The 27,730-nt window shown below is 31.0% G+C and overlaps 1 protein-coding gene across 2 annotated transcripts; it reads right to left on the reverse strand.

Moving 5' to 3' along the window:
* Nucleotides 1–2,524: 2,524 nt before the first annotated feature.
* On the reverse strand, nucleotides 2,525–27,730 carry LOC139528204 (eukaryotic translation initiation factor 3 subunit C-like). Of its 2 annotated transcripts, none has more exons than XM_071324080.1 (24): nucleotides 27,596–27,730; nucleotides 26,357–26,461; nucleotides 25,774–25,839; nucleotides 25,288–25,364; nucleotides 24,352–24,464; nucleotides 23,071–23,196; nucleotides 22,711–22,741; nucleotides 21,178–21,257; nucleotides 20,180–20,319; nucleotides 19,541–19,673; nucleotides 18,297–18,559; nucleotides 17,294–17,390; nucleotides 16,664–16,776; nucleotides 16,023–16,146; nucleotides 15,646–15,681; nucleotides 14,405–14,599; nucleotides 12,352–12,477; nucleotides 10,646–10,799; nucleotides 9,986–10,179; nucleotides 8,986–9,189; nucleotides 8,374–8,536; nucleotides 4,696–4,809; nucleotides 4,288–4,329; nucleotides 2,525–3,347 (listed from the first exon to the last, which is right to left on the reverse strand). In XM_071324080.1, the coding sequence occupies exons 2-24, from the start codon at nucleotides 26,449–26,451 to the stop codon at nucleotides 3,310–3,312; spliced, it is 2,724 nt and encodes a 907-aa protein (XP_071180181.1). In that variant the 5' UTR covers nucleotides 26,452–26,461; nucleotides 27,596–27,730; the 3' UTR covers nucleotides 2,525–3,309. The 2 variants fall into 2 exon arrangements, with proteins under 2 accessions (XP_071180181.1, XP_071180183.1); XM_071324082.1 differs by having other exon boundaries at nucleotides 4,726–4,809; nucleotides 27,596–27,727.

Raw genomic sequence — 27,730 nt, forward strand, 5'->3', positions numbered from 1 at the left:
TTAGTACAATGTCAGAGAGATCCATAAACTTACACACAAGTTATTGTCTGGCAACTACATAAATGCTTGTTTTCAGCCCCTTTTATCTGCATGTTTAATTACCCCCAAACTCAATCCCATCCTTCCCTTTGTGATATGGAACCTTGTGGTACAATATCAGAGAGATTCATACACTTACACACAAGTTATTGTCTAGAAACTACAAAAATGCTCGTCTTTGGCCTGTTTATCCTCAACTGTTACAACAAATAACCCCCAAATTCAATCCTAATCTTCCTTTTGTGGTATTCTAACTTCTTGTAAAATTCATAGAGATCCATTTACTTAAACTTAAGTTATTTTCCGGACATCAAATGCGTCTTTGGACCACAGCGACATGATAGCATTATACTAGCCAAAAAAAGTTTTGCAGTCGTATTAAAACAAATCAATGTGTCAGATGGAGGACGTTAAAAATTTATCAATGGTAAAAGTTTTATATTTTATATTGCTGGTTTCTTCTACAAAGACTCAAGACTACCAAAGGTTGAAGCAGCATATAGTTTTGATAGCAACTGAAAAATGTGGAACTATTGGAGAAAGTAAAACATTGAGCTTTTCTCTAGAGTGCAAATGAAATTTTTTGTTTATTTTACTTTGTAGTTTTTGTGTGGTAGTTTGAACTATATAATTGATGGTCTATTTGTTTTTGTTTTTTTATATTTAATTTTGTTTTTCTCTCACTTATCTTATTGATGGACTCTTCTGTTCTTCTTTTACCTTTTTTGTTTTGTTGACATGTTCTTTTACCTTTAAAAAGGAGTGAACTCTCCAACCACCTATCTATGAATTTTAAGACAACCTATGTTGTATAAAACGAATATATGGCCAGTAAAAAAAAACTATCTTTGAAGAAAATATGTGAACTAAACAGATGTCTTGGGTTCCTGTCTTAATAACTGTTCAAAATATAATTGTAAAGGGCCTTTCGACCAGCCACTATACAATAAATTCGTGAAAACATCAATTAAGCAATTGGTTTTCTTGTTTGAATTGTTTAAAATTTTGTCATGTATCAAAGGGCCTTTTATAGCCGACTACCATGGATTCATTTTTATTTGTTAAATACCAATTTTCATATATCATGGGCACAGGTGAACCACAAAATTAAATGTTCATGGAATAATCATTTTCTGTAGTCTTTTATGTAGATACCAGGGGTGTGGAAATATTTGTTGTGAGCACTTGTACACGGGCAAGTGAAACCCAAAACTTTACTTGTCCGGAAAAAACTTACTTGCCCTGATGATCCCAATACATATTGAAGTATTTCTTGTTAGCTAATATATGATTCTTACTTAGCACTGTTGTGCATCACAAACAAATGAAATCTATTTGTTTATATGTGTAAAAAATTAGGAAAGTAGGAAATGGGTTGACATCAATGGGACAGAAACCTAACAGCAAACCAACCAATGAAATGACATGTAAAGGACAATTTTGCAGCAGTTTTTTTATAAAAATTGTAGCCAGTAGGTACATATACTAAATTTGAGGACAGTGATTGAAGAAATGCAAACTAAATAATAGATAAACTATTGATTTTGTGGTGTTTCTCTCAACTGACACACTTGTTTTTTCCTTGATTATTTATTATTGTCTTGATGGGCAATTAAAGCGTTCCTTTTATTTTCCACTTTGACAACAAATAATGTTGACCTTTCATCTATAAATAAGACTTCATCTATAAATAAGACAAAAACTTATTTATTTTCCGAATTTCCATAGATAGCTTCCGGTTTTTTTTTTAAATACTCTGTGTCCTCCATTTGCATTCAAGGTTTTTTACTCGACTCATGACTCTTTTTGTCTTGCTTGCCAACCTTTTTATTTATCAATCTGAATTTCGATACAAAATTTAAAGACATGACACTTCCGGTAAATGATGGATAAAACCTAATTGACAATCCCGGGTCAATGGACAAAGCCAATGCAATGTTGCGCGACTCGGGTTCGCATACTTATTTTTATTTATTTTGGTAGTCAATCTATTTCCGGTATCATGTAATATTTATCGTCATGAACATTGATGTTTTTACTTGCTGAACATTGGTTTCTTTTACATAAATTAAACATCTTTATGTGTTTTGAAATTAATTTTATGTTTTTGTTGGATTTGAACTTTGTCTTGTTTATCTTTTTACTTGTCCACGGGCAACCAAGACAAAAATAATTACTTGTCCGGTTGTTCAAATGTACTAGTCGGGCGAGTCGGGCATAGCATTTCCACACCCCTGGATACCACAAACACGTGATCCACAAAAATTGGTACCCACGAAAATAAAAATCCACAGTATATGGTATTGGTGATGCTCATTGACATATAGTTGCTCACATCCACATCAATAGAATTCTGGAAAATATTTGTCTAATTGGTACATACCTTGTCTCTAGGGTTTAACATAAAAACTTACGACTGCAATCAATAATTGTCATAGGATTATTACAAGAATCAAGGCCATTAAAAGCAACTAGAAATAAACAATATCACCAACACAATTTTATTTTTTTCAAGAAATTCAATAACTTTTGTCTAAATTTTCACAATGCATACTTTTTTTAATTCTCAAAATCTAATTCATGTATAAAACAAATATCATTAATTTTACAAAACAAATAGTGACCATATATCACTTTCCCTAATAATTTTTTATTTAAATTTTCATTGAAGCATATTAAAACCATGATTATTTTTAGACTATCCAGCACTATAATACAATGATTGAGCACTCTCATAAATATTCTAAAATTCATTTAATGTTTTTGGCCATTCCAACTATTTTAAATTCATTATATGTCAAATGTATTATGTTATATCAGGAAGGGTTAGCTTTTTTTTTTTAATTTGTTCTAAAAAAAAGCTGTTCCAAAAGCAATATAATTTTAAAGTTATTTGTTTAATTGCATTCAAAAAGATTAATTAAGAAAAAATAATTGTGCAAATGAGTTTTCCAATATGAAAACAATGTAGCTGATTTCCAAATGTTCTGCTAACAGAAGGTGAAATTTAACACAGGTTTTAGGGCATTTTGTAAAATTGATTAAAATCTGATAATTAAATTTCCAAACACTTTCACGTTATAACATGAGTCAATATCTTAACACTTGACATGCTATGGATTTAATACAGCTGGAATGGCCATATACAGACAATTTACACAATTTTATACAATAGTAAGCAGCATGTGTACTGTCACACATACTAGAAATAAATTATTCCTCCAAAACAATGTGACTGAGATTTTGTTTAAACGTTTATATGACTTGTAACTAATATGCTCTTTGTTGTCTGTTTTGGTTTCTTCTATCTGAAAGTAAACAAACAGATACACATTATATTACTTTACTCTTTATGTTAACATGCCAGATTTTCAATTGGTTAATACATGGGAGATATTTTACTATATTATCTAACCTTCACCTGATGCATGATCAATTGTGCACTTTTTTAAATACAGATAGTTGTAATATGAAGCAATCATTAATAATTATTTTGAATTTGAAACTCAAGACAGTAGTAATAGAACATTCAATTTGATATATTAAACAACCCATAGCTGAGAGGATGGTAGAGCAGATTGTTACTTCTTAAAAAAACATTGTCAACCATAACTGATCCTTAGTTGATTATTTTTTTCTAGAGGTAATAATCTGCTCTATCACTCTCTCGGCTATATGGGTTTTATATATATATATATATATATATATATATTGTGATATACCAGCTGTGAAACAAGGCAAATGTAAAGATAATTGGATAGCTGAAAAACAAAATGTACTTGCTAATCTGAACTATGATGAAGTTTAGACAAATGTAACTTTAAAGATCAAACAGACGATTTTTAACAAGACATGTTTCATCTCCTCAATCTACATGTAGAAACACAGGTGTTTTACAGCGGAATCTGTAATAAGGTGGTACCAAACACCTTGACTAAAATTAATTTGGCTCTCTTATTTCATAACATTATGAACAGGATTAAAACGTTCAGATGATTTTTACAGAGATATCTCCCTGTAGTGTTTGGTATCACCTTAATTCTTCAATATAAGTCGTTCACTATTGAATATATATTGGTAAAAAAAATAAACTTGCATACACATTAGAACAATGTAGAATATTCAGAATATATTTGATCAATGTATACAAGTCCATTCAGTCATCCTTGACTCTCTATCATGTGTGTTTCTAAAATATTGAGGGTGTTGCTAGGTCATTATGTTTTATCTTAACATTTATACACTTACTGCCTCCTGTCCAATTATCTTTATTCTGTTGATACTTATTACCTGAAAAACAAATCACAGGATGAAATTGCTATCAAAAGTTGAACCTCCAATAATGAATTTACATAAAATGGTAACATTATCATTTTTAATATCTTAATCCAATACATATATTGAATTGTATTGTATATTCATTTTTTAATATGAATTTGCTCATTGTTGCTTTCTTTTTGCATAACTTGGTCTCTGGTGGGGATTTGTGTCAATTGTAATCATACCACATCTTTCAAATGCTACAACCTGTTTTTAAAGGGATAAGATTTTATATGTTTGATTAACATGTGTCTCATACCTTTTGAAACATCCCTTAATAAACATGTGTCTCATACCTTTTGAAACATTTATATATAAGTAAGTATAATATTTTACCTTGCCAAGTGTCTTTATTCTGATACTTACTACCACCAGTCCAATTATCTTTATTTTGATACTTGTTGCCTTGCCAATTGTCTTTGTTCTGTTGATATCCCCCATAATTCTGGTCTGAAAATAGATAAATAAACAATAAACAATTGATTTACAATAAAATTTTATTGGACTTCCAACTTCATCCAAAACTACCTCACCAAAAATTGTAACCTGAAGCGGGACAGACGGATAGACAAACAAACGGCAAAGGAACGGGCGCACAGACCAGAAAACATAATTCCCATAAATGGGGCATAAAAATATTTAATGTGCATCAACCACCTAAACGAATTGTGAAGCAATGCATTCCTATATCAGAAACATAAAACAAATATATACAATGATATATACCTACTTGCTTATACTAAATTATAGTGATAAACATTTTTGAAACATTTCTATAATGGCAAAATTTTTCAAAAAAAACAGTGGATGATGCAATTCTTTTTGTTTTCATATAATATCTTGTTATTGTAATTAAACTTAGGGTTCAGCTCTGTCATCCAGAGCTTAAAAAAAGAAGATAGCTGTTTCTGTTAAAATTTAAACAAGGAAATTTATAACTCTATGCCTTCTTTTTTGTTGTGATGTTATTCAATTAATACTTTGTTTTTGGCTTCCCATTCTTTTTAGAAGAAAAAAATCAATGAAACATGTCATGTACACTGTAATAGGTACCATACAATTTAATCATATAATGCATGCCTCTTGCAACAGATGAAATTGAGAATGAAATGGAAAATTTGCCAGAGACAATAACCCATACAAAGGTCAGAAAACAGCACTAGGCCACTTATGGGTCAACACAGCAAGAAAATCCTGCACCACTGGGCAGGCTTCAGATTATGATAATAGTCGAGTAATAACTTAGTTATCTTGGAATCAGCTCATACTTATTACACAATAGCTTTTCAATAAAATATCCATTGTATATAGGGAAGACACATAAAAATCTCAACTATGAGTGGGTGTAAACTGTTTTTGAACAGTTAAAACGTAAGTTAAATTCTGAATTTGCCTGTATAGGTGTTTATACCATTTTAAAATTACCTTCCTTTACTACAAAGTAAATTTAAATGGAACAGCCCTGAATGTATATTAAAATTTGCTTAATATTTAATATTTAACAATAACAGGATTGTCACAAAAAATATTTATACATGTTCATTGTATTTCATATTTCTAGGAGTGTATTATATCTGATGTATCATTTATTTGAAGTTTATTTAATTCATAAATTATAATTCCCTAGACAATTAGCTCTGTCAGAATGGTTTTCTGTATCAATGAACAATTGCTTTCAACAAATTAATTGTCAGTTTTATCTATGAAAATCCTTGCAATTATTTTTTTGTCTCCATTCCACCTAAAATTGTTCACTCACGATCATATATATATACAGTATTTTTATTCTCTGAAAAATATACATATAACATGCCAATTACCACCCGTGTCCGTCACCTGTTAATGACAAATCAACTCACCTGTGTTGTGTTAGTATAGGTACACCATAACCTAGGTCAAGTAAAGCATTGTGGGTAAAGTGTTGGTTAAAAGAAAGATTTTAAAACTGATGTATATGGGATAAATTAACATAAAATTGGTTATACAAAGAATGTCTTAAACTGATTTGGAATAAATTAACATAAAATTGGTTATACCAATAATGTCTAAAACTGATATGGGATAAATTATCATAAAATTGGTAATACCAAGAATGTCTAAAACTGATATGGGATAAATTAACATAAAATTGGTTATACCAAAAATGTCTAAAACTGATTATATCAAATGCCATCTGGCATAATTGTTATGAATTATGTGCTTATCAATTAATTTGCTAAAACAGCTAAATCTAAACTTTTCATTTTTCTTTTTTAGAATTCTTTTTTGTCAAAAATGTTTGTAGATCTTGGAAGGTGGCCATATCTTCTTTTTTAAATAGATGCATTATATTTTGTTACACAGTTACATGAGTAAGGAAGTTTAGTCTAACCTAGATGTGTCAAAACGACACAAATGGTCTGGTTCCAAAAATTTGAAAAATCTGCAATTTCAACAACAAATGCGGACACAAACAAGATGGTAGTCACACATATACTAAATCTGCTCAAAATCTTAAGGTCTTAAAAAAACCCATATAACTGAGATTTTCAACAATTTATCAAAGTCCAAAGCCTGTAATTTCGACAAAAATTACTAACTCATCATGGTTAACTCACATACTAAAAATCAGTCCAATATCTTAGCCGTTTAGAAAAAAAAACGTATAATGGTTTGTTGCGGAATGACAGAATTACAGAATTTAAGAATTACAGGATTTTGGAGAACTTTACGGAATTCAGACGAGGGTAAAACTATATGTCCCCGACAACTTTGTTGCGAGGCCATAAAAATAATAATTAGTAATCTATAATAAAGTAATGTCAGAGCTGATTAGACATGCAAAAAATAAATACATATTAAAACCATTGACAAAATAATGTTATTATTCAAAATTAATTTTCTGAGTGCAGGGAATAAGCTCAAAACAGTCTTTTAAAGGAAAGATTGGTTTTGCTATAAATGAGAAACCATAATCAGTCAGAGCTCAGACATAAATAAGTCTGAATCTGCTTTTGACTCATAGAGGTCTAAACTTGTAAGTTTTAGGATTTGTCTCCCTTTAATGCAAGACAAAATACGACTTTATTAAGTCAAATATTGTTAAGCAAGAAATAATTGACCAGATTCAAAATGTTGCAAATATCGACTCCTACAAGTCCATAAGTTACCAAAATTGGTTAACTTCAAGACCCACGCATATTTATAAAAAGGTCATGCATCTAAATCAAATAATGACAACATTGAAAGCCAATGCTTTGTCTTCTAAAGAAAAATATGAATGAGAGTCTAAAAAATCGGAGATAATGTTAATTAACCTTACAATGCAAGCACCTGGAACCACACTTAATGAGGTATAACATCTGTGTTTAGTAAGGATGTTCAATTAGATAATTAAATATACATGGCTCAAGTCCTTGTGAACTCTCAGACAGGTTTTTGCTGTCATAGGTGGTGTACTTTGGCCACCAAGTCAAATTAGGTTTTTTCATCAACATAAATAGACCTAAACAAGTCTGTCATTTTGTGACTTAGATAAGTCTAAAATTGAAAACACATTTTTATAATAAATACATGTTTTGACTTCTTTATATATATAATAAGTCAAAAACAGAAATCGACTTGTTTATGTCTGAGCTCTGACTGATAATCATAAAATAGTTGAAATCAATTCACTGGTTTAAAAGCAATTGAGTGCAAATTAATAGCTAGATGCTGTGATCAATTATAAAAACATTGTCCGAAGATTAGGGAATTAAACCTTTACAGATACAAGACTACATGCAGGCACTATCTTAATCTAGAAATATACTATTTTTTTCTACTAAATGATAGCTAACCTATGTATGTTAAATGCCTGCCTTAAACCCCCATGCTTTTGAACAAGCTTGTAAAATAATAACAAGTGACTTCAAATATCTTTTTAAATATAAGCCTTCATTCATTAATTCAAAAGATTGTGTGAATGTGAAGTAAAATTAATGCCCCTCGGCTACGGCCTGGGCATACGAACATTTTTTTTGTTTTTTAACTTACTTGTTTTCTGGAAGCCGAAATTTCCTTGTTTGAATTCCATGATCTTTTCATTATTGTCCACTAGAGATGAGACCTTTTCTGACAACTGTAATGCCAGGGACTGTAGACGTGTTGGTTCTGTACGATGCATCACAACTGTACGGGTAGGTTCATCTAGTGAAGCCTGAGCAAGATAACAAAAAGTTTGTGGTTAAATGATGAATCAATTACATAAGTTGAAAAAATTACTAAAACTGCTGAGTTAAAAAAAAACCTGTGTTGTCTGTTTGGTCTTTCTTTTACTAACTGTTTTTCATTGCTAACCTTTGAACTTTTTTACTTTTCATTGTGATAAAATTTATATTTTCAATTTGATGATAGCACATGCATATGCTACTTCAACAACATATACATGTATAGCCTTTATTATCGTAATAAAAAGTTATCAAAGACTACATGAATGTTCAAATCTGAGCCTCCAGTAATTTTGCTCTTATGTCCCACCAAAAAACACGAGGATACAGAGCAGCAATAAAACACTGTTCTTTAAAAATACACTACGGGTGTTGGCCATCTCATGTAAAAACACTTAATTTTCTGTCGAAAACAAAATACTCCTGTTTATACACTTACCATTAATTCTTCATTGATGATCATCTTACTGATGATAGAATGGACTACACTGATCTCTAATTCAAACATCTCTGCCAATGAGACCAGACTAAGAGAATCGTACACACTACTGTAGGTAAATAAATAGGTACGTAAGCTCTCCTCCTGGATTTTTCTGGTCACCATGTCTCGTACTCTATCTTTCTGATAAAATAGATCCCAAACCTACAAAACAAAAAAAGTTTTCCTTTTAATTGAAATTCCCACCAGAAAAATGACCAGGAAAGATAAATGCATGCAACCATTCTGTAGTTAACTCTATGGTCATTGCTCAGAACCTATGTTTGACAAGTATGCAACTTCTCAAAATGCCCATGTGGCTCTTACAGTTTTAAAAACCTTCAAGGAGGCCTTCAAATGTATCTTAATGTTGTTTTTTGGCTTCTTCATACTTTTTAAAGCCTATAGCCATTATAAAATTAACAGTTTTGTTTTAAATTGTGGACAAAATTGCTCTTATAAAATTTCCATTTGGGAGCTTTCAAGGGGGAAATCCCCTGCAAATAGTGACAGTTGGCAATGATATATGCAAGGATATGATCATAAGACATTTAAAATTTGTACACCTACATTTTTATTTATTTTGTATATAAGCATAGAATAAACTTTAATTGCCAAAATCCAAACTTTTTTGTTGTATCTAGTAAAAATTTACAATTTGTCTGTCAGAAGAAATTTTGAAGCCTTTAATTCAGAAATTTTATAGGATGTATCTATATCAAAACATACTTTTTTACATTAGACATCTTAGTGAGATGTTTTGCAGATATTATGATTATAAAAAATGAAATTCAGGTATAAAAAAAATATGGTTATGAAAAAAACATAGCATACAATAAAATCAAATTAATCAGATTAAAACTGTCCCAAGAATGGATATGAAATGTTTACTTCAATCAAAACAAGGATTTTCAGTTTTATAATATAAATTAACATTTCAAATTTTTTACATGTTTCGTACCTTAGTATTCATCTTATCATTAATGATAAAGTTTTGGCATTCCTTCCAGTTTCCTTTCTTCATAGCTTTGGAAGCTGCTACAACATGCTCTCTCATACTCTCTGGTGGACCTGGTAAAGTCTGTCGCTCACTCAGTCTTAGAACGTGATGGAAATTCTTACTGATCATCCTTCGTCTAGCATCAAATTCATGAGCTGTAAAAAAAAATTGATTTTGTTTTGTTATTAACTTGCTGTCCTTCATCTTCTTTTAATATTAACTGTTTTACAACTTCAATTTGTTTAACACTAAAAATTCATGACCATAACATCTGATCATAAAGTGATATTCTTTTAAATTTCTTGATTTCTATCTTTCAAGGGTATATGAAAAATAGGCTTGTATGTTTCTAAATGCCAACTACAGTTGTTATTTCAAAATTTTGATATACAACCCCTTGGTACATCAACTTTTAAAAAATAAATAAAATAGCTGATATCAATTCCTTGAACAATAGAAAGTTAAGAGTCAACATGATTAAATATTTCAGCTTCCAAAAAGTCATAATTCTATTCTAGATGATTATATAACTGGCACATGTGGCATTGTTCAAATGATTAAGCTTCCCAACAGTAAAATTCCAGTACACAAATTGGGGTTATTAAAAGAAACTCTACATACCAGCCATATAAGGGATTTCCATTAACATAGCAGACACAAGATAAACACATTCTAATAATTCCAAGTTTATATGCATGTGATAAGGTAGCAGACGACGCTTCTCAATCTTCTCCTGCTCTGGTGTTCTCTCATGTTGTCTTTGTAGTAACAGACCCTGAAAATAAATTTCTCCCTTTGATATCAATACACCTTCAAATTTTAAAATAGTATCTAAAGGTCCCTAAAAACTCATCAACATCAACAATCAATTTTTGACAGTTCCAGATTTATAACAGTGTTCTCCCCAGGATTTTTGGATAGCACCAGGGTAACGCGTGACGAAATGAATTTTACAGTATTTTGTGTCGCTTTGCGTCGCTTATTTTTTTTCTTGTTACTTTTTGTCATTACCTGTTTGCCTTTGTTTTGTTTACTGTGGAACTGTGTTGTAGGACTTTGGGTCAGAAAATTATTGGTAGAAAAAGTAAATTAATAAACAGTTTGTATACTTTAATATCTTTGAAGAATAAATAAAAGAAAGCACAATTAGTCTTTAAGCTAAAGTCACTTCTTATATTTTGATCAAGCCATTTTGTCCCGATACTTGTAGTTACACTACACATTCCCCATAACAATGAACTTTGAACAAGATTTTTGATACAGAACCTTCAGTAAATTAAAAGCTATTTTCCATAGTTTTAGATCTGATTCTTTTAGACAACAACAAATTTGTTTTTATGATTAATACTTTGTTACAGACATGGAGAGTACTTTAAGAGAGATTTCTATTCACAAGGTTCATCCCTAGCTTTAGTCCTGCGTGGGAATGTATTAGAGTTGTGGCAGTAGGCTTTTCAGACCTGTTACAGTTAAATAATTTTAACATCGTATAAATTACCTATTTATTATAATATGTCTGTGCATCAATAATGGTATGATTCTCAAAAATAATTTGCAAAACATTTTTGTTGGTATGTTCTAAGAATGTTTTCATCCTTAATGTAACATTCTAATATAATTTTGCATTCAATTTGTACTTTATTTTTATTTGCAATGAGAAATTATATGTGAGGAGCATTTATTTGTAATTAGCAAAATCAGGGGAAGTAACTCCACAATTAATTCCTAAAAGGCAAATTATTTTGACTTGAGACTGGCGTAATAGGGTTCATTAACAAATGTCTGCTTGTCCCTCACAAGTCTGTTATTTAAATTATGATCTCTTAATTAATTAAAACACAAAAGAATCATGTACATCGATTAAATCCAATCATCAAGGTTAACCTCAACAGGTAAATCGATCACGTGGTGTAAACAATCATCTTGTCAATACTGGATTAAACTGGTTAGAACTGGTCAATTTTGATGTAAAGTTGAAGTCATCTGAAACTTTACCGATTTTAATACGATTTTTACCAAAAACTTTAGCACCACGGAAAAAAATTATACATCGCGGCAAGAACGATACCACCGCGGCAGAAAATTATACATCGCGGGCCCGTGGTCCTTCAAGGGCCTGGGGAGAACACTGTAATAGAAATTTATTCAGTCTGAATTAGAATCAGCAATGGGTTTTGTGTGGTTCTTGCTGCTCATTCTTTTATTTTTAAAATGGAGTATTGTAAACTGTCTTTGTATAATTTTTAATTTGTTGCCATTAGGTTACCAGTTTGTCTTCGACTTATAGAGTCTAAATATATCCCTATGGTATCTTCTGCCTCTCTTACCTGTGCCAGTAATTCCTTAGCACGACCACCACTCTGTATATCAACCAAAGCATTGTGAGAATCCCTGATCATTCCCTCTCTAAAGGCACAAAGACCTAACTGTACCATCGTTCTGTTGTATAGAATCTGAAATCAAGAATGGTCATAAGTTATCATAAAGTTTAAAAAATAACTAATATCTTGTTGATATAATTTCTTGGCAAGCTAAATCCATTACTGTAAAGTGTAAAGGAAAAGTAGCAATGCAACCTAAGTGAGCTTAATTATTAGGCGAATAGTATAATATTAGTTTTGATGATCTTAATTGAATCTCATGTATCTTCAGCATGACTTAGTCTGCCTTGCTCTTATAAAAGTTTAGATTTCTGTCCGTACCTTCACAAAAACTCTTATTCAATCATGTTTCCCTTGGTGAAAGCTTTCTTGAGTTATTGTCAGAAAACTGAAAAATCCCCCTTTTTTTAATGAATACAACCCCACAACTCAAAAATGTTAAATATAAAATTTATAAAAAACAAGAGGCTCTCAAGAGCCTGAATCGCTCACCTGAATTTTTTTGGTTTAATCTCTCATCAATGATTATTTTGGCTTTTCAATTTATTTAAATGTTCTTTGAATTTGTCCTATTTTCTTCAAAAGCAAAAAAAAATCATTTTCTCCTATGTTCTATTTTAGCCATAGGAGCTATGTTTCTTGACATACAAGGAAATGAAATATAAAATTTATACTAGATACTCTGAAACTCTAAAACTCATTTAGCCTAAGTTTGGCTGAAATTGATACAGCAGTTTCAAAGGAGAAGATTTTTTAAAGTAAGTCAACATGATGAACAAATTGTGAAAAAAGTCTTTAAAGGGCAATAACTCCTTAAGAGGTCAATTGACAATTTTGGTCAAATTGACTTATTTGTAGATCTTACTTTGCTTAACATTTTTGCTATTAACAGTTTATCTGTATCTATAATAATATTCAAGATAATGACCAAAAACTGCAAAATTTCCTTAAAATTACCAATTAAGTGGCAGCAACCCAACAATGGTTTGTTTGATTCATCTGAAAATTTCAGGGCTGATAGATCTTGACCTAATGAACATTTTTACCCCATGTCAGATTTGCTCTAAATGCTTTCGTTTTTGAGATATAAGCCAAAAACTGCATTTGACCCCCATGTTCTATTTTAAGTAACGGCGGCCATGTTTTTTGACGGATCAAAAATCGAAGCACACACTTTGTGCAGGATAATCTAAGGAACAATCATGCTAAGTTTCATCCAAATCCATTCAGCAGTTTCAGAGGAGAAGATTTTTTAAAGTTAGCAAATATGATGAACAAATTGTGAAAAATTGTCATTAAAGGACAATAACCCCTTAAGGGGTCAATTGACAATTTTGGTCATATTGACTTATTTGTAGATCTTACTTTGCTGATCATTTTTGCTGTTTACAGTTTATCTTTATCTATAATAATATTCAAGATAATGACCAAAAACTGCAAAATTTCCTTAAAATTACCAATTAAGTGGCAGAAACCCAACAATGGTTTGTTTGATTCATCTGAAAATTTCAGGGCTGATAGATCTTGACCTAATGAACATTTTTACCCCATGTCAGATTTGCTCTAAATGCTTTCGTTTTTGAGATATAAGCCAAAAACTGCATTTGACCCCTATGTTCTATTTTAAGTAACGGCGGCCATGTTTTTTGACGGATCAAAAATCGAAGCACACACTTTGTGCAGGATACTCTAAGGAACAATCATGCTAAGTTTCATTCAAATCCATTCAGTAGTTTCAGAGGAGAAGATGTTTGAAAAATTGTTAACGACGATGACGTCGACGGACGCCAAGTGATGAGAAAAGCTCACATGGCCTTTTAGGCCAGGTGAGCTAATAAAATGGAGCTCACGTCAATGAATATAAAACAATTCACCAAAGTTTTTTTTATCAAAATGGTTAAATACAATGGAAGGACAGACAACCGCATACCATAATAGGTCCTGTAAACGGGCGTATAAAAACTGATAATACTGATTTATGACCAATATGAAATCTTACCTGTGTAGGAATATCAGAGTGCTGGATTGTATCCTGTAGATGTGACATCAACATAAGATCTCTGGCCTGGTACCATCTATTGTGCAATGCATGATGGTAAATATGACACAACATTGCTCTGGTTCTCAGTCTGTCACTGTTATCCTTGGCATGGATATATTTACATAACTGTTGCATCACCTCTCTTGTTGGATCCTGGAAAAAGTTTGTCATTACATCATGAAAATATAGCACATTTCATTTATTCTTTGTCAATTTAAACCATTCCTGATCAATTGTTAATATATTTTGAAGCATATATCAGATTGAATATCAGAATTTAGGGCTAAAATACTTACAAGTATAACTCAAATTATTATTAACTAGTCATAATAATGTAAAATGCACATCACAATATTTAATAAAATACTCAATTCTGCAACCAGGTATATGCAATTCACTAAACAAATACAATACAATAAGGCCTTTTTTTTTTAATTAGTTGGTTTACGGATCCGCCGACCCGATTTTGTTTAAAAGTGAAATAAAATTAAAATTTTGATTTCGTGTTGTTTTTTATTCCGCCGACCCGATTTTTCGAGTGCTGTGAATAAAAAAATCCGAGGCGTTCCAAAACGTTTTGTCTGTGTCAATAAAGCGTTTGTAGTGAACGGCGTATTTTGAAAAGCTTCGAAATGACGCAGACGAATTCAAAAACCCAACGAGGGAGGACCATGGAGTCTGACGGCTTCATCTACTTTCAGTTGAATATTAACTTTGATGGTCAACGTACTGAGAGCACTTTTATCAAATGCAAACCTAAGCAAACAATCGGCGATGCCATATTCGACAATATGGCTGATGAAAATGTTGCCATTGTCAAGGTACAAACAGTTTCGCCACCAAACAAAACTAGGGCAGACACCCCTACCAGTACACCCGTAGAAGTGCTTGCGTCCTTTGGGGCAAAAATTATATTTGTTGATGTAAATGAAGGAGCATTTTTTTTTTTTTTTCCTCCAACTCAAATTTTTCAGAACAGTTATACGTGAACAAAAAAAAAATCTAAGATTGCTATTTTATTTTTATTTTTTTTACCTCCTCCGACCCTAACCTTTGACACTAGTTGTCCGTAAACCAACTAATTAAAAAAAAAAGGCCTAATCATTATAATTTGAATTTCTATATGTGTGCATTAAATTCCAAGCTTATGTTTTTGGTGCCAAGAGTCAGAAGTATAAATATATATGTAAAAGACTTACCTCAGTAGCAGTTCCATCAACAATTGTGTGGTCAAACTGAAAAAACAAATTAAGCAAGAGTACAGAAAGTGAAACACATTAACACAATCAAGCTGCACTAAATACAAACTGATTTGTTAATCATAAAAAAAAATGCACTAAATACAAACTACCGGTAATTCGATAATCATAAAAAACAAAAAACAAAAAAATCTGCAAAAAAAGTATTCTAAGGGTAGTCTTTTGGATGGACTGATTGGAGCGGTATCTCAACCTGATTTCGTCATTGGTGACTCAGATAAAATATAACAAATATAATATAGCTTTTAAATCCTTCAAAATACTAATAGGTGTCCCTCTAAAAATTAGAACCTGGGTATTTTTATATTCTTTCCTACCTTATAATATGTATGCTCAATTCTTTTAAGATAAACACGACACATTTCCTCAGTTGTTGCTTTTCCTTCTAAATAAGCCTGAAGTTTTTCTATCATTTCACAAACAACAGTCTCATCCTTCAATCTGAAAAACAAAATAATAAAAAATAACAAATTTCACATTTTTCAAATTCACTTAAATGGAGAATTTTTCTATAGAACACATATAATGCCCCCGCTTGCATATATTGTTACTGTTAGTAAGGGACATAACTCAAGAACAGCAAAAGTGACGCCACTTCAACTTGATTTGAGTTTTGTGGTAATACCAGTAAGCATTGTGTATAAGTTTCTAAGTTAAGACATGTTAGAAAATGAAAACAAATTATTCTATTTTTAAAGGGACATCACTCTATAACAGTAAAAGTGACGCCACCTAGCGGCTGGAGCATAAGCTTTTTTGGGGTTAAATTCTTATTTTCCAATATTGTTTGAAATAAGAAGTACTCTTTATTCTTTTTAACTTGAAACTTCAAAGAAACTTTTACTCATTCAACAAAACATAAGGAGTTTACTTATACTCCCTCATCAATAGCTTTCATGGCTCTATTGTCCAGGTGAGCTAAAAATGTAATAAATATCATGCATAATTTTATAGTTACCTGTCTACATATTCTGTACTGTGAGCATCACAGGCCTGTAACATCTTAGTGAATTCTTCATCCATTCTTTCTACCACAGTTAAAATACATCCTCTAACTCTGTATGGGGAAGTCTGGCAAAATAAACAGAAACTTAAATGTATAAACTAACAAAATAATTATGTATATCATCCTTTGGAACACTTAATCTGAAATGTGTCTTTGTTTCCTTAGAGTTATAAATAGTCATAACCAGATTTTTTTTAAAATTTAATTGTCCACCAATCAGATCAACACTAGCAGGATTTAGTTTTTAACTTTTCAAATCACTTTTAGTTTCTGGCTAGTTATTTTCTCAAGGCATTTTAAACACATCGATGTTTAATCTCTATTGAAGTCCAGGTTTTAAAATTAAAGTTTGTTCTTTTTAAGATCTCTCATATCTTAAAACAACTATGCCTCATCATCCTTGAATACATTTGTAAGTTTGTGTTATTTCTTTACAGTTTTTCATGCCCTACGATCGGTTTTTGCAATAGACAAATTCAGATCATCCAAAACAGTGAAATGCCCGTCATGCCAAACCTTTCGAGACCTTATCTGAATTGACCCATTGAGCCAAGTAAGAACTTTATGTGAGGTCATATTTACATCAACATTTTCACTGTCTTCCAGAATATTTTCTCCAACAGTTATATCAGCATTATTAGCTATGAGCTCTAACAAATCTCCAACATTCTTTATACATCTGAAATAATAGTAAGAAAAAGCATGATAAGTATGAATGATACCCAGATTTTAGTATTAATCTGAGTTTTACCCTTAATCATAAACATGATAAAGCATCCCTACTAGACAGGACATGAAATATTATCATTAGCCCAATGGACTTTGGTTTCATCTATTTTCAGGGTTCGCCTATACTGAGGGAATCCATGAAAATTGGTATCCAAGGTATGTACAAATAATAATGAGTCAACAGTAAATCATCTCTACATATTCATTTGTCACACATTTTCAGATCAGTATCAAAACTAAATCTTTAAATTCACAATATGTTTCTTAACTGTTCTAGGAGTTGAAACAAAAAAAATATGTTCCTCAATGATCTTTGCTATCCATCAATAAACCAGGCTACTTCAAAATTCCAATTGAGATGATATTGCTCCTTTTATAACTTTCAAATGCAAGATGAATTGTTGTAAAAAAAAATTACATTCCCTTATGAAACATATCTTAACATATATCAAAACTGTTAACAAAACCTCGTTTGCAAACATTGTCCAAAATAAAACACAGTGTTCGATGGATTAATGGCGTCTGAGCACAAATTTAGCATGCACTGGCTGAATCATGTAAAAAAGAAGTTTGAAAATTAGATAATGAAAGAAAAATATTTAGACCTATAGATTTTTTTTTTATTTACATGTATAATAAGGCTATTTCATCAAAATGTATATGGGAGGGTAGGAAGAGACTTTCAAAATATCCCTACAACTAAGAATCATTTTTATATATTTTGCATAATGGAAATAAGACTCATTCATACAGAAAAAACAACCCAAGACCAACATTCAATAATTGAAGTTCCCTTCCTACCCTCGCACATACATTTTAATAGAATAGCCCTTTTAAATATGAATGTGTGACTTACTTATCCCACATTTCTGATCTCATACATGTAGCTATGTTTGGATTGTAATCGTATATAGCAGCTACAATGTTAAACATGATCTTCACTTGTACAGCTGGACCTAAGTTATTTGTGTCAGCTATAGTGGCTAGTTCATGTAACAATTCAATCTGTTCATTTCTATCGGTGGATTTCTTTCCTCTGGCTGAAATAATCTCAGATAATTTCTTCATGACAGCCTCGTGGTTAACTTCAGTGTCCTTGGCAAACATAACAGTTTTCTCCTGTTAAAAACATAAAATTTATATCTTAATAATGTTAATTCAAGTTTTTTTGCTGAATTTACGAATGTTTCACATTATGTACTCTGTGATTTATACGTATATAAAATGGAAAAATATCTACAAATTTCCTAATCAACTAATGACCAGAACAAATCTTTTCACAAAGTCAATTGAAGGTTATTTTAGTTTACAGCAAAATTAATTGAGTGTGTATCTAAAGGTTATATCGTTGGTTAGCTTGCTTGCTTGCTGAACCGTGAAGTCATTGTTAGATTAGATATACTACCCTCTATTAAAAGTAAACTTGTCCAACATATTACCAATTAATCTGTCTGTTGGACTACACTAACTCTGAAAGGAGTGTGGTATACTCAACCTTATAGTGATTTAAGAGTTCAGCTAGCAAGCAAGCTAACCAAAGATATCGCCTTACTTACACACTCCATGCATTCTGCTTTAAATGATTTCAAACATTGTTTTGGATTTCTAAATTTTCGTCTGCCAGCAGGTGAATGCTAAATACTATCAGAATCCATTATAAATACAGATTCTATCATTTCATTTAAGTAAAGGAGACCTTGTTGCTTAGCAAAAGTTTGGCAACAATAGTGTCTCATCAAAGCTAAAACTAATATCATTCAAGTTTGGAAGCAACTTTAATTTCTCTAGTATAAACAGATTTTGTTAAATTTCATTTTAAAAGTAATTGATGCCTTATCGGTAAGTTAGCTGAATAAATTGAACTACTATTGAAAACTTAACATCACAAAAATGATTGTAACACATTCAAGTTTAAGCTTAGGTAAGAGATTTTTAGAAGAAAAGTATGTCAAAAGCTTAACAATGGACAAATGAAAGACACAAAGTAATGGCAATAACATACAAAGACCCTTATGTTCACTTAAAATAAGCAAATCTAATAGGTATGTTTAGCAAAACTGATGTAAAATGATTTAAAAGTACAGAATACATCAAACTTACAATAACATGAGGAGCTCCTTTAACAACATCTGTCCATTCTCCTTCATCCTTCTTTGAATCTTTTTTCTTTTGTGCTTTTTCTTCTTTCCTTATCCTCTTTGCCTCTGCTTCTTTACTTGCTTCCTCTCCAGTTCTATAAAGCATTATTTCACAAATAAAGTCATAAAAAAATTCTTTACACATAGCCATTGCTAAGCATACCCCCACACATAATTTTAAAGTATCAGAAAATAATAGGTAGCATGTGTCAGACAGATGTAAAAAGGCACACAGTTAAAACTCATCACTGTTGAACTACTGATCTTGTATGATGTATTTTTGAAAAAAGTGTGCGTAAAATAGTTCTTTGATGATTTGACAGATGATGATTGCAATGTAGCTCCCCACTTTTAGAGTGAGGGTATAATCAAATACTCAGAAATACACAATACACAAAACCAGATACTAATTTAATAAAATCTTTGTAAATCTTTTTTAAGAGACCACTTAAGGGAGAGCAAAAAAGTGGTCTCTTTTAATACAGGTTCAATTTATATGAAATGAACTACAAAGGGATCTTAATTTGGTGGTCTTTTACCACAGTATTTTGCTTAATACAGGTCATGCAGGTGATCTTTTAAGCAGGTTTGACTAACTTACTTTTTTAAGAACATAGCTGCAGTATACTGTCTAAGACCACCAACTGAGGGTAATTCATCGTCACTGCTGGAGGAGGATTCATGATCTGACCCCCATAAACTATCATCATCGTCATCATCATCATCAGCGGCAGCTTTATCCTACAAGGCAGAAAAAGTTTGATGTTTATATTACAAAAATCAACAGTAATTGGTCAATACACAACTTTATGTTCTGGGACTATTAGAGCTAATTTCCTAATGCATGTAGAGCAAGCCTTTGGTTAACTTGCTTGCTTTGTTTGTAAATTGTAAAACTGGTATTGGAATGATGTCAAATCAAATTTAAATATAATATATACAGGTTTAACTATGCCTTTATATATTGTTTGAAGATGTCAATCTCAATTACTACATGTACTAAGCTTGAGCAAATGTTTATACAAACAAAACAAGCAAGCCAACCAAAGTTATATGGTACAAGCATCAGGAAATTAGTTCTTAACTTTAAATATAAAAAGGATGTGGCCTGATTACCAATGGAATCCAGCGGAGACCAAATGACATAGAAGTTAAAAACTATAGGTCAAAGCATTTATTACATACTGGTTGATCTTATGACAGTAGAAGTCAAAGCATTCTTGTGCCTGCGATCAAGCCAATTTTGTAGCTAGTTACCATTTCCATTATAATCTTACTAGAAAATGTGTTCCATTGCCAAATAAAAAGATTTATTGAATTTTTAAATTTTTTTGCAAACTCTCATAATATTTCTCTTCTAGAATGTATATTGCTGGCCTTCAGCTGTTCTCTGCTCTATGGTCGGGTTGTTGTCTTTTTGAAACATTCCCCATTTCCATTCTCAATTTTATTGATTTATAACATCTGATCTTTTATACATTTGTTTATCCAATGCTTTTGACACAAAATATATTTTATTTATTTCACATATGCATAAGACAAACGTAAGATTGAGAAAGACTTCAGCAACTTTTAAGTTTCATAAGAGGAACAACTTACAATTGGTTTGAGAAAGCCATCAGCTATTTTAGGTTTGAGAGAAGGAACAACTTCAACATCTTCTTCGTCTTCTGATTCAGCTGTGTAAAAATTTAATAAAATCCATAAAAACATTAATAAATTTTTTGAAGACTTGAACAAATTGTGCAACAATTGATTCAAGATTGATTTAAAATCAGTGCTAAGTTTGAATATCTAAAATTCCATTTAAATCATTAATGTTTTTGTTAACTGGTCTTTTGTTCTACATTCAAAAAGTTTAATAAGTTTAAAACTTACTATAGATTTATGTTTGTGTCTTTGCATTTGAAAGTACTGAAAAGAGTAAATAAACTCATCATAGATATCAGGACAAAATTTTTGGTGTATATACGCCAGACACACGTTTCGTCTACAAAAGACTCATCAGTGACGCTCGAATCCCAAAAAAATAAAAAAGCCAAATAAAGTACGAAGTTGAAGAGCATTGAGGACTAAAATTCCTAAAAGTTTTGCCAAATCCAGCTAAGGTAATCTATGCCTGAGGTAGACAGTCAGGGGACTTACTGAAATAAGTGATTTTTAAATCACTTATTTGAGTAGCAAATTCAAGGTTTTATCACAAATTGGGATTTTGTAGTTTTTTCTAAATTTTAAACACATAGGTTTAGATAATATCTTTTGTATTAGTAAAATTAAAAAAATATGAACTTTTTGCTTCTTTTAAGTAGCAAGGTTCATGCCTTTGATAATATCATTTAGCTGAAAATTCCATTTTAGTTGAAAAAATGCTATAATAATGGCTTTACATAATGAGCTGATACTTTCTTAAAAGATTTTTCACAGCAGTGGGAGTATTTTTCCTGTAAAGTTCAAGGTTTCATCTTTCAGATTATGTAATAAAATTCTACTGTTCGCGATAAAAATTTCACTGTTCGGGGGTGTTGAAATTAGTGTGGGTTATTAACAGAATGATACTTAAAGAAGTGATTTTTGGGAAGGAAATTGAGGTCTGATACGTAAACAAGTGATTTTTATGTCATTATCCTAGATTCAGTACAAGGTCATCACCTGAAATGACCTGGTCATCCTAGACAACACAGATGTTGGTTCTGATAAGTTTAGAAACATAATTAGTCCCTGGATCATTAGTATTCTATATTTAAAGCTACATTAAAATTAAATCATGTCTTCTAGTGATTTATTTGTACTACTTAAACAGGTGATTATAAAAGAAAGACCACTCTAACATCCAACCTTTATGGAAATAATGTTACTTGAATCAGTGATTTAGAAAATCACTTGTTTAAGTAAGTCCCCTGACTGGTAGAAAAGCCTTAGTATTTCAAAAATTCTAATTTTTTGTAAACAGTTAATTTATAAATATAACCATATCAATGATAATTCATGACAGTAACTGTGCTATGTGCACATACATACATGTACATAAATTTGTGTTTCAAATATGAGTAATTGATTGGTGTTTAACACCCCTATCAGTATATGATTCAAATATACTTTTAAAAATAACTTATTGGAGTGTGGTGATCTTACCTTGCAATTCTTCCTCCTCAGCATCAGGATTCTGAAAATATAATAAACAAGTTTTTAATGAGACATTGGAAAATACTAAATGTGTTGGTTTTTTTATTCATAAAATCAAATACTACAAGATGATGCACGATTTCTGAAGTTTCCTGATGAACATTTTAATTTACTGTAGCAGTTAACTTATGAAGAAATTATATCTAAATTCTGTTTATTCACAAATTTAATATGTTATGAAAATTTTTGCAGGGTTCCAAAAAATATGTTTCTAATCCAACTGACTCAGTTCTGAAATGTTAATTCAATTGGAAATTTCCTGAAATAACAAACAAACCACAAAAATCTTTCAACCCTACATGTCTTTACCTCTCTATATCCTTTAATATCATCTTCAAAGTCCCTCATATATTTCCTAAGTTTCTGTCTCAGTGTAGTCAAACCTTTACTGTTAGTTTTACTCATCGCTTTTCTCCCATCTCTGTCCTCCCACATCTGTAAAAATAAAGACATTCATTTATAAAATTCTAATTTTAGTTACAAAATGAAGTAGATAATAATTAAATCTTTTGGATAAACCACGTCATACAAACATGCCTGTTATGAATATATAGAGGTCTTCATTCAACCAGAGCATGTAACAGAATATAGATATAAACCAGGTAGAAAATCTCCTATCTATGTATTTTACTAGCAAGGTTTTAAATAAATATAAGTGCAAAAGGTGGTTGCTGCCTGCAAATTTGTTTTTACTCTATTGTTTTATCATAAATCAGTTCATTGTTTTGGGGTTGGTTTTTTTTAAATTATTTTACATTTGGTCATGAATCAGGCCATTGTTTTTTTATTTTGATTTAAATCAGGCTGTTGTTTTGTTTGAGTTGTTTTATATTGTGTCATGTGGTATCTTTTTTTTTTTAAGGCTGACTGTCAATCAGTACACAGTATAAGTATTGCTCCTTGTTGAACCTGTACAGTGACATATAGTTTGAAGACTTATATTCCAATTATTTCCGTATGTGTCTCTACAAAGTTTTGCCAACACTTACTTTCAAAATGCAATTTTACTACACAGCTACTTTTGCATAGGTACTATTTCTGCAATAAAACATTTTAGTACTGGAAATCTACTTTTAAAATTCAGTACTATTTTGCTACTCTAAAATTATTGTAATATTTAGGTACCTGTATTTTACAGTACTTTATTTGTACTTGAAATTTAAGTACTACAGATTTTTGGTTACTACCGTTACATTTTCAGCATTTTGAAAGTGTTTCTATTTCAAATCTCTTAAAGTTATGATTTTCAAACATGGAATATTATATTATTTCTGTACCAAAATATTTAGTACAAATCAAGTACTGTAAATTACAAGTACCTTAATATTACAATAGTTTTAAATAAAGAAATAGTACTAAATATTAAAAGTAAATTTCCAGTACTGCATTTTTTTAGTACAGAAATAGTACCTATGCAAAAGTAGCTGTGTAGTCTGGGATATCTGACAAGTGGCTAACCGTGCAGACTGGTTGTCTCATTTTATATTTTGAATTTATGAGAGGAGTTTTTAATTTCATTTCTGTAATGTTTCAGATTGTTATCTAACAGCAGAGTACAATAGAAATGTTCATGATCTTCTGGCTACTTACATCACTAATGAAATCTTCTAACTCTACCAGACATTTAATATAAAATCTGGGTATGCCTGTCTGTTCTATCACCTTCTTTGTTTTGACATAAGCTTTCGCCAAGTCTTCAAAATCTGAAAGGAAAAAAATATAACTTGGAAATTTTACATAAATATTAACACAATCAAGTTTCCTGTTTTCTTTAAAACAAAGTCAAAGTGCATGCCATAAACACAGCTGAATAAACAACTGTCAAAAATTTTTGCATTCAAATATGCTTGAAATTACAAGAATTCTTAATACTTGTCAAAGCATAAGATTAAATATATTTAGATTTTTATTTAGAAAGGTTGTTTTTACTTTTGACATACATGTATCTATATCTTTATAGAGGAAGAAATTTCATGACAATTTTTGTACTTGGCGGTTATTTTAGATAAAATTTGTTTCATCTACATTGTATTAGCCTATAAAATGGCAACTCAGACAGCATGCATTTTATTGATAAAATCAGATAGATGTAAATGATGCATGCAATAAATATGTTAAATCTACAAAGAAAGAATAAATGGTACCAGTGATGTTGTAAGAATCAATGATCCAAACTGCATTTGTAAGCCCTATAATGACAGACTTTATTTGCACTACCATGGAAGTAAAATATCTTTGCACTTAAATTAAAAGTGGTCCCTTTTTGTCGATTGACATAAGCTAAACATTTCGAATCAGCAAAATTCAAGATAATTTTCATCATGTTCATATAATACTTTCATAAATCAACAAAGTCAAAGTATTAAGCACAATATTTATCCTGGCCATTCAACTTGTACCATTCCTCTTGCAAAAAGAAAAAAAAAATATTTGCTTGAAATTTTCTACTGGAGATTAGTAATTGCCTTACAAGAACAATTTTAACATGTATATGAGTAGCTGATATTACACCTTTTACTGACTTACCTGTAAGAACATTGGCCATATCTTTAATCTTTTTATGGTTATTCATGTTTTTCATAATAGTCTTTAATTCTTCAAATCTGTAAAAAGAAAATTATCATGTTTCATACATTAAGAGAAACATAAAATAAATGTCATCATGAATGCACATTTCCAGTTGAAATCAAAGATTGAAATAGATATTTCTTAAATTTAAAAGTTTGTATTCTATAAGGCCAAATAAAAATATATGTGTGGTTCGAGTTACCCTAGCTGCCTACCCTACTTTTAAGACTTAATTTTAGCTTACCCTAAAGATTTTCTTACATCATTTTTTATTCAGCACTATTAAATTCAGAATGTTGCTCCCTTAGACTCAATGTAAAAAATAATCCCTACCTTCCTATCCTATTTTTATTTTTAGATATAACTGGAACCACACATACTATTTTATTTGGTCTAAAATAATTCAGTTTAATCTACATTTGATCTATATCTTTTATTTCTTACCGTTTATCTTTAGCACTTCGTACTTCACGCTTTGTTTCTTCTTCTTCATCACTGAACTGGTAACCCCTTCAAAAGCAAATATATGTCCTCTTAAATTTACATGAAAACTGTTGACCCTGCATGCATAAATTGATTTTGCTCCGTTTGATTTTACTTCTTACAACAGTTCATAAAATTTTCTTTGGATCACCTGATTTCAAATCATGACAATTTATAATACTATTTGTACCAAAAAATAACTAATCTTGACACTTACTACATCTAATCGTTAGAGAATTTGTTATCAACCATTACAAAGTCAGAAAAAGATACTTTTTTTTCAAGATGTTTTTACTTTTACAATTCTATAAATAATGTGAAGTACAAGTTTTCCATGCATATAAATCTTAAAAAGATCTGACAATCTTGCACAACATGTACATGTAACATGAAAAAAAGTCCAGAGACCCATACTTTAAAAAAAAAAAAATTGTAAAAGAGTATGATTTAAACTACATTTTGAAAAATTATTAATCCCCCCCTTTTCTACCTTAACTACATGTAGGTTAAAACTTTTGCATAAATCTGTAAGCTTAATACTTACGTTGCTGGTTTGGTAGTGGTTCTACTTGGCGCTACCTCTGTATCACTTACTGAATCATCTGATTCAGAATCAGATCCCATAAAAAACCTCGACATCTTGAATTAGCTAAAACATAATCAAGAATAATGTTTGAATGATTGTTAATATACACGTGTTTCATTAATTTTCTTAGCAAAAAAAATATGCTTTTACTCAGATTTACACATTTCTTGTTGCAGATTTTAAGCTTAAAGCTAACTGTTGAATAAATGAACAGTGCTGTCATGACTTGAGATGAATTTTTTTTTTAGATCGTTTTGGAATTGCTCCCATAATTGGGGAAAATGTAGGGTTTATGCTGTTGGGAATGCTTGATAATCCATGATATTTTCTCAGATTCAACACTCATGTTAAGCAAACAACCCGGAAGGGGCCCCAATCTGTTTTGCATATAAGAAACTAACGAGAAACACTGTTACATCACTATGCAAGCGGTAATAAATTACTGCCTGGTATGACCATATTACACATGCACATTGGCAAAGTTCGGATGGATATCTAGAGTAGATGGGATTGACATGGTCATATATAACACCTGTTATGATTGGATATAGCTTTCCCGCCATTAGAACTCAATGAGCCCTGGGTTGTGGCAGGGTTACTAGAGATCGACTCGATATCCCGGACGTTATGACGTCGATCCAATCAAATTTGAATGTAAACATATTCAGAGTAGGGGCCTTGTACTTCCGGTAATATAGAGTCCTTACTCTTCAAAATTATGTCCCGTTCATATGGAACTAGAGTCAAAACTCTAGTTCCATCCGAACTTGGCCATTGGAATTGACAGTGTATATATTTATCCCCGACAACAAAAAAGACACAAAGTGCAGATCTCAGACAGTTTCTGACAACTAGTGTAAAGTTGATTTCTCATGTATTCAAATTAAACCTTTGAATTTGGTGAAATAAATCATGTTTTAAATTTATAAATGGAAAGTTTGTCTACTTTCCTCTGGTGTTGAAAAATTCACATAATTGGTATTTGTTTACTTGTCAAATGATTTCCCCAAATTTTATAGAGTTTGGCGTTGCTGGATTGTCTTCAAGTGACCAAATAAGAAAGAACCCTGTCCCTGACCACCGGCACTAAATCTCAATGCGTACGGTAGTACTGTACAAGCTTATTCTGCAGTTTACAATGTATATAGAATAAAAAATCTTAATCGAGATGTAGTTTATATAAAAATGTTTGTTCACCTTAGTGTATATACTATTTTACAAGATATTATGACAAATGAAATTGGCTGCAATATGTTATTTCGCACGCAATGGCGGCTTCCAGCAACTACACATGAGTTGTGATCTACGTCACAAAATTATGAGTACGACAAT

This window comes from Mytilus edulis, chromosome 6 (genome assembly GCF_963676685.1).
Source record: "Mytilus edulis chromosome 6, xbMytEdul2.2, whole genome shotgun sequence".
Taxonomy (NCBI): Eukaryota; Metazoa; Mollusca; class Bivalvia; order Mytilida; family Mytilidae; genus Mytilus; species Mytilus edulis.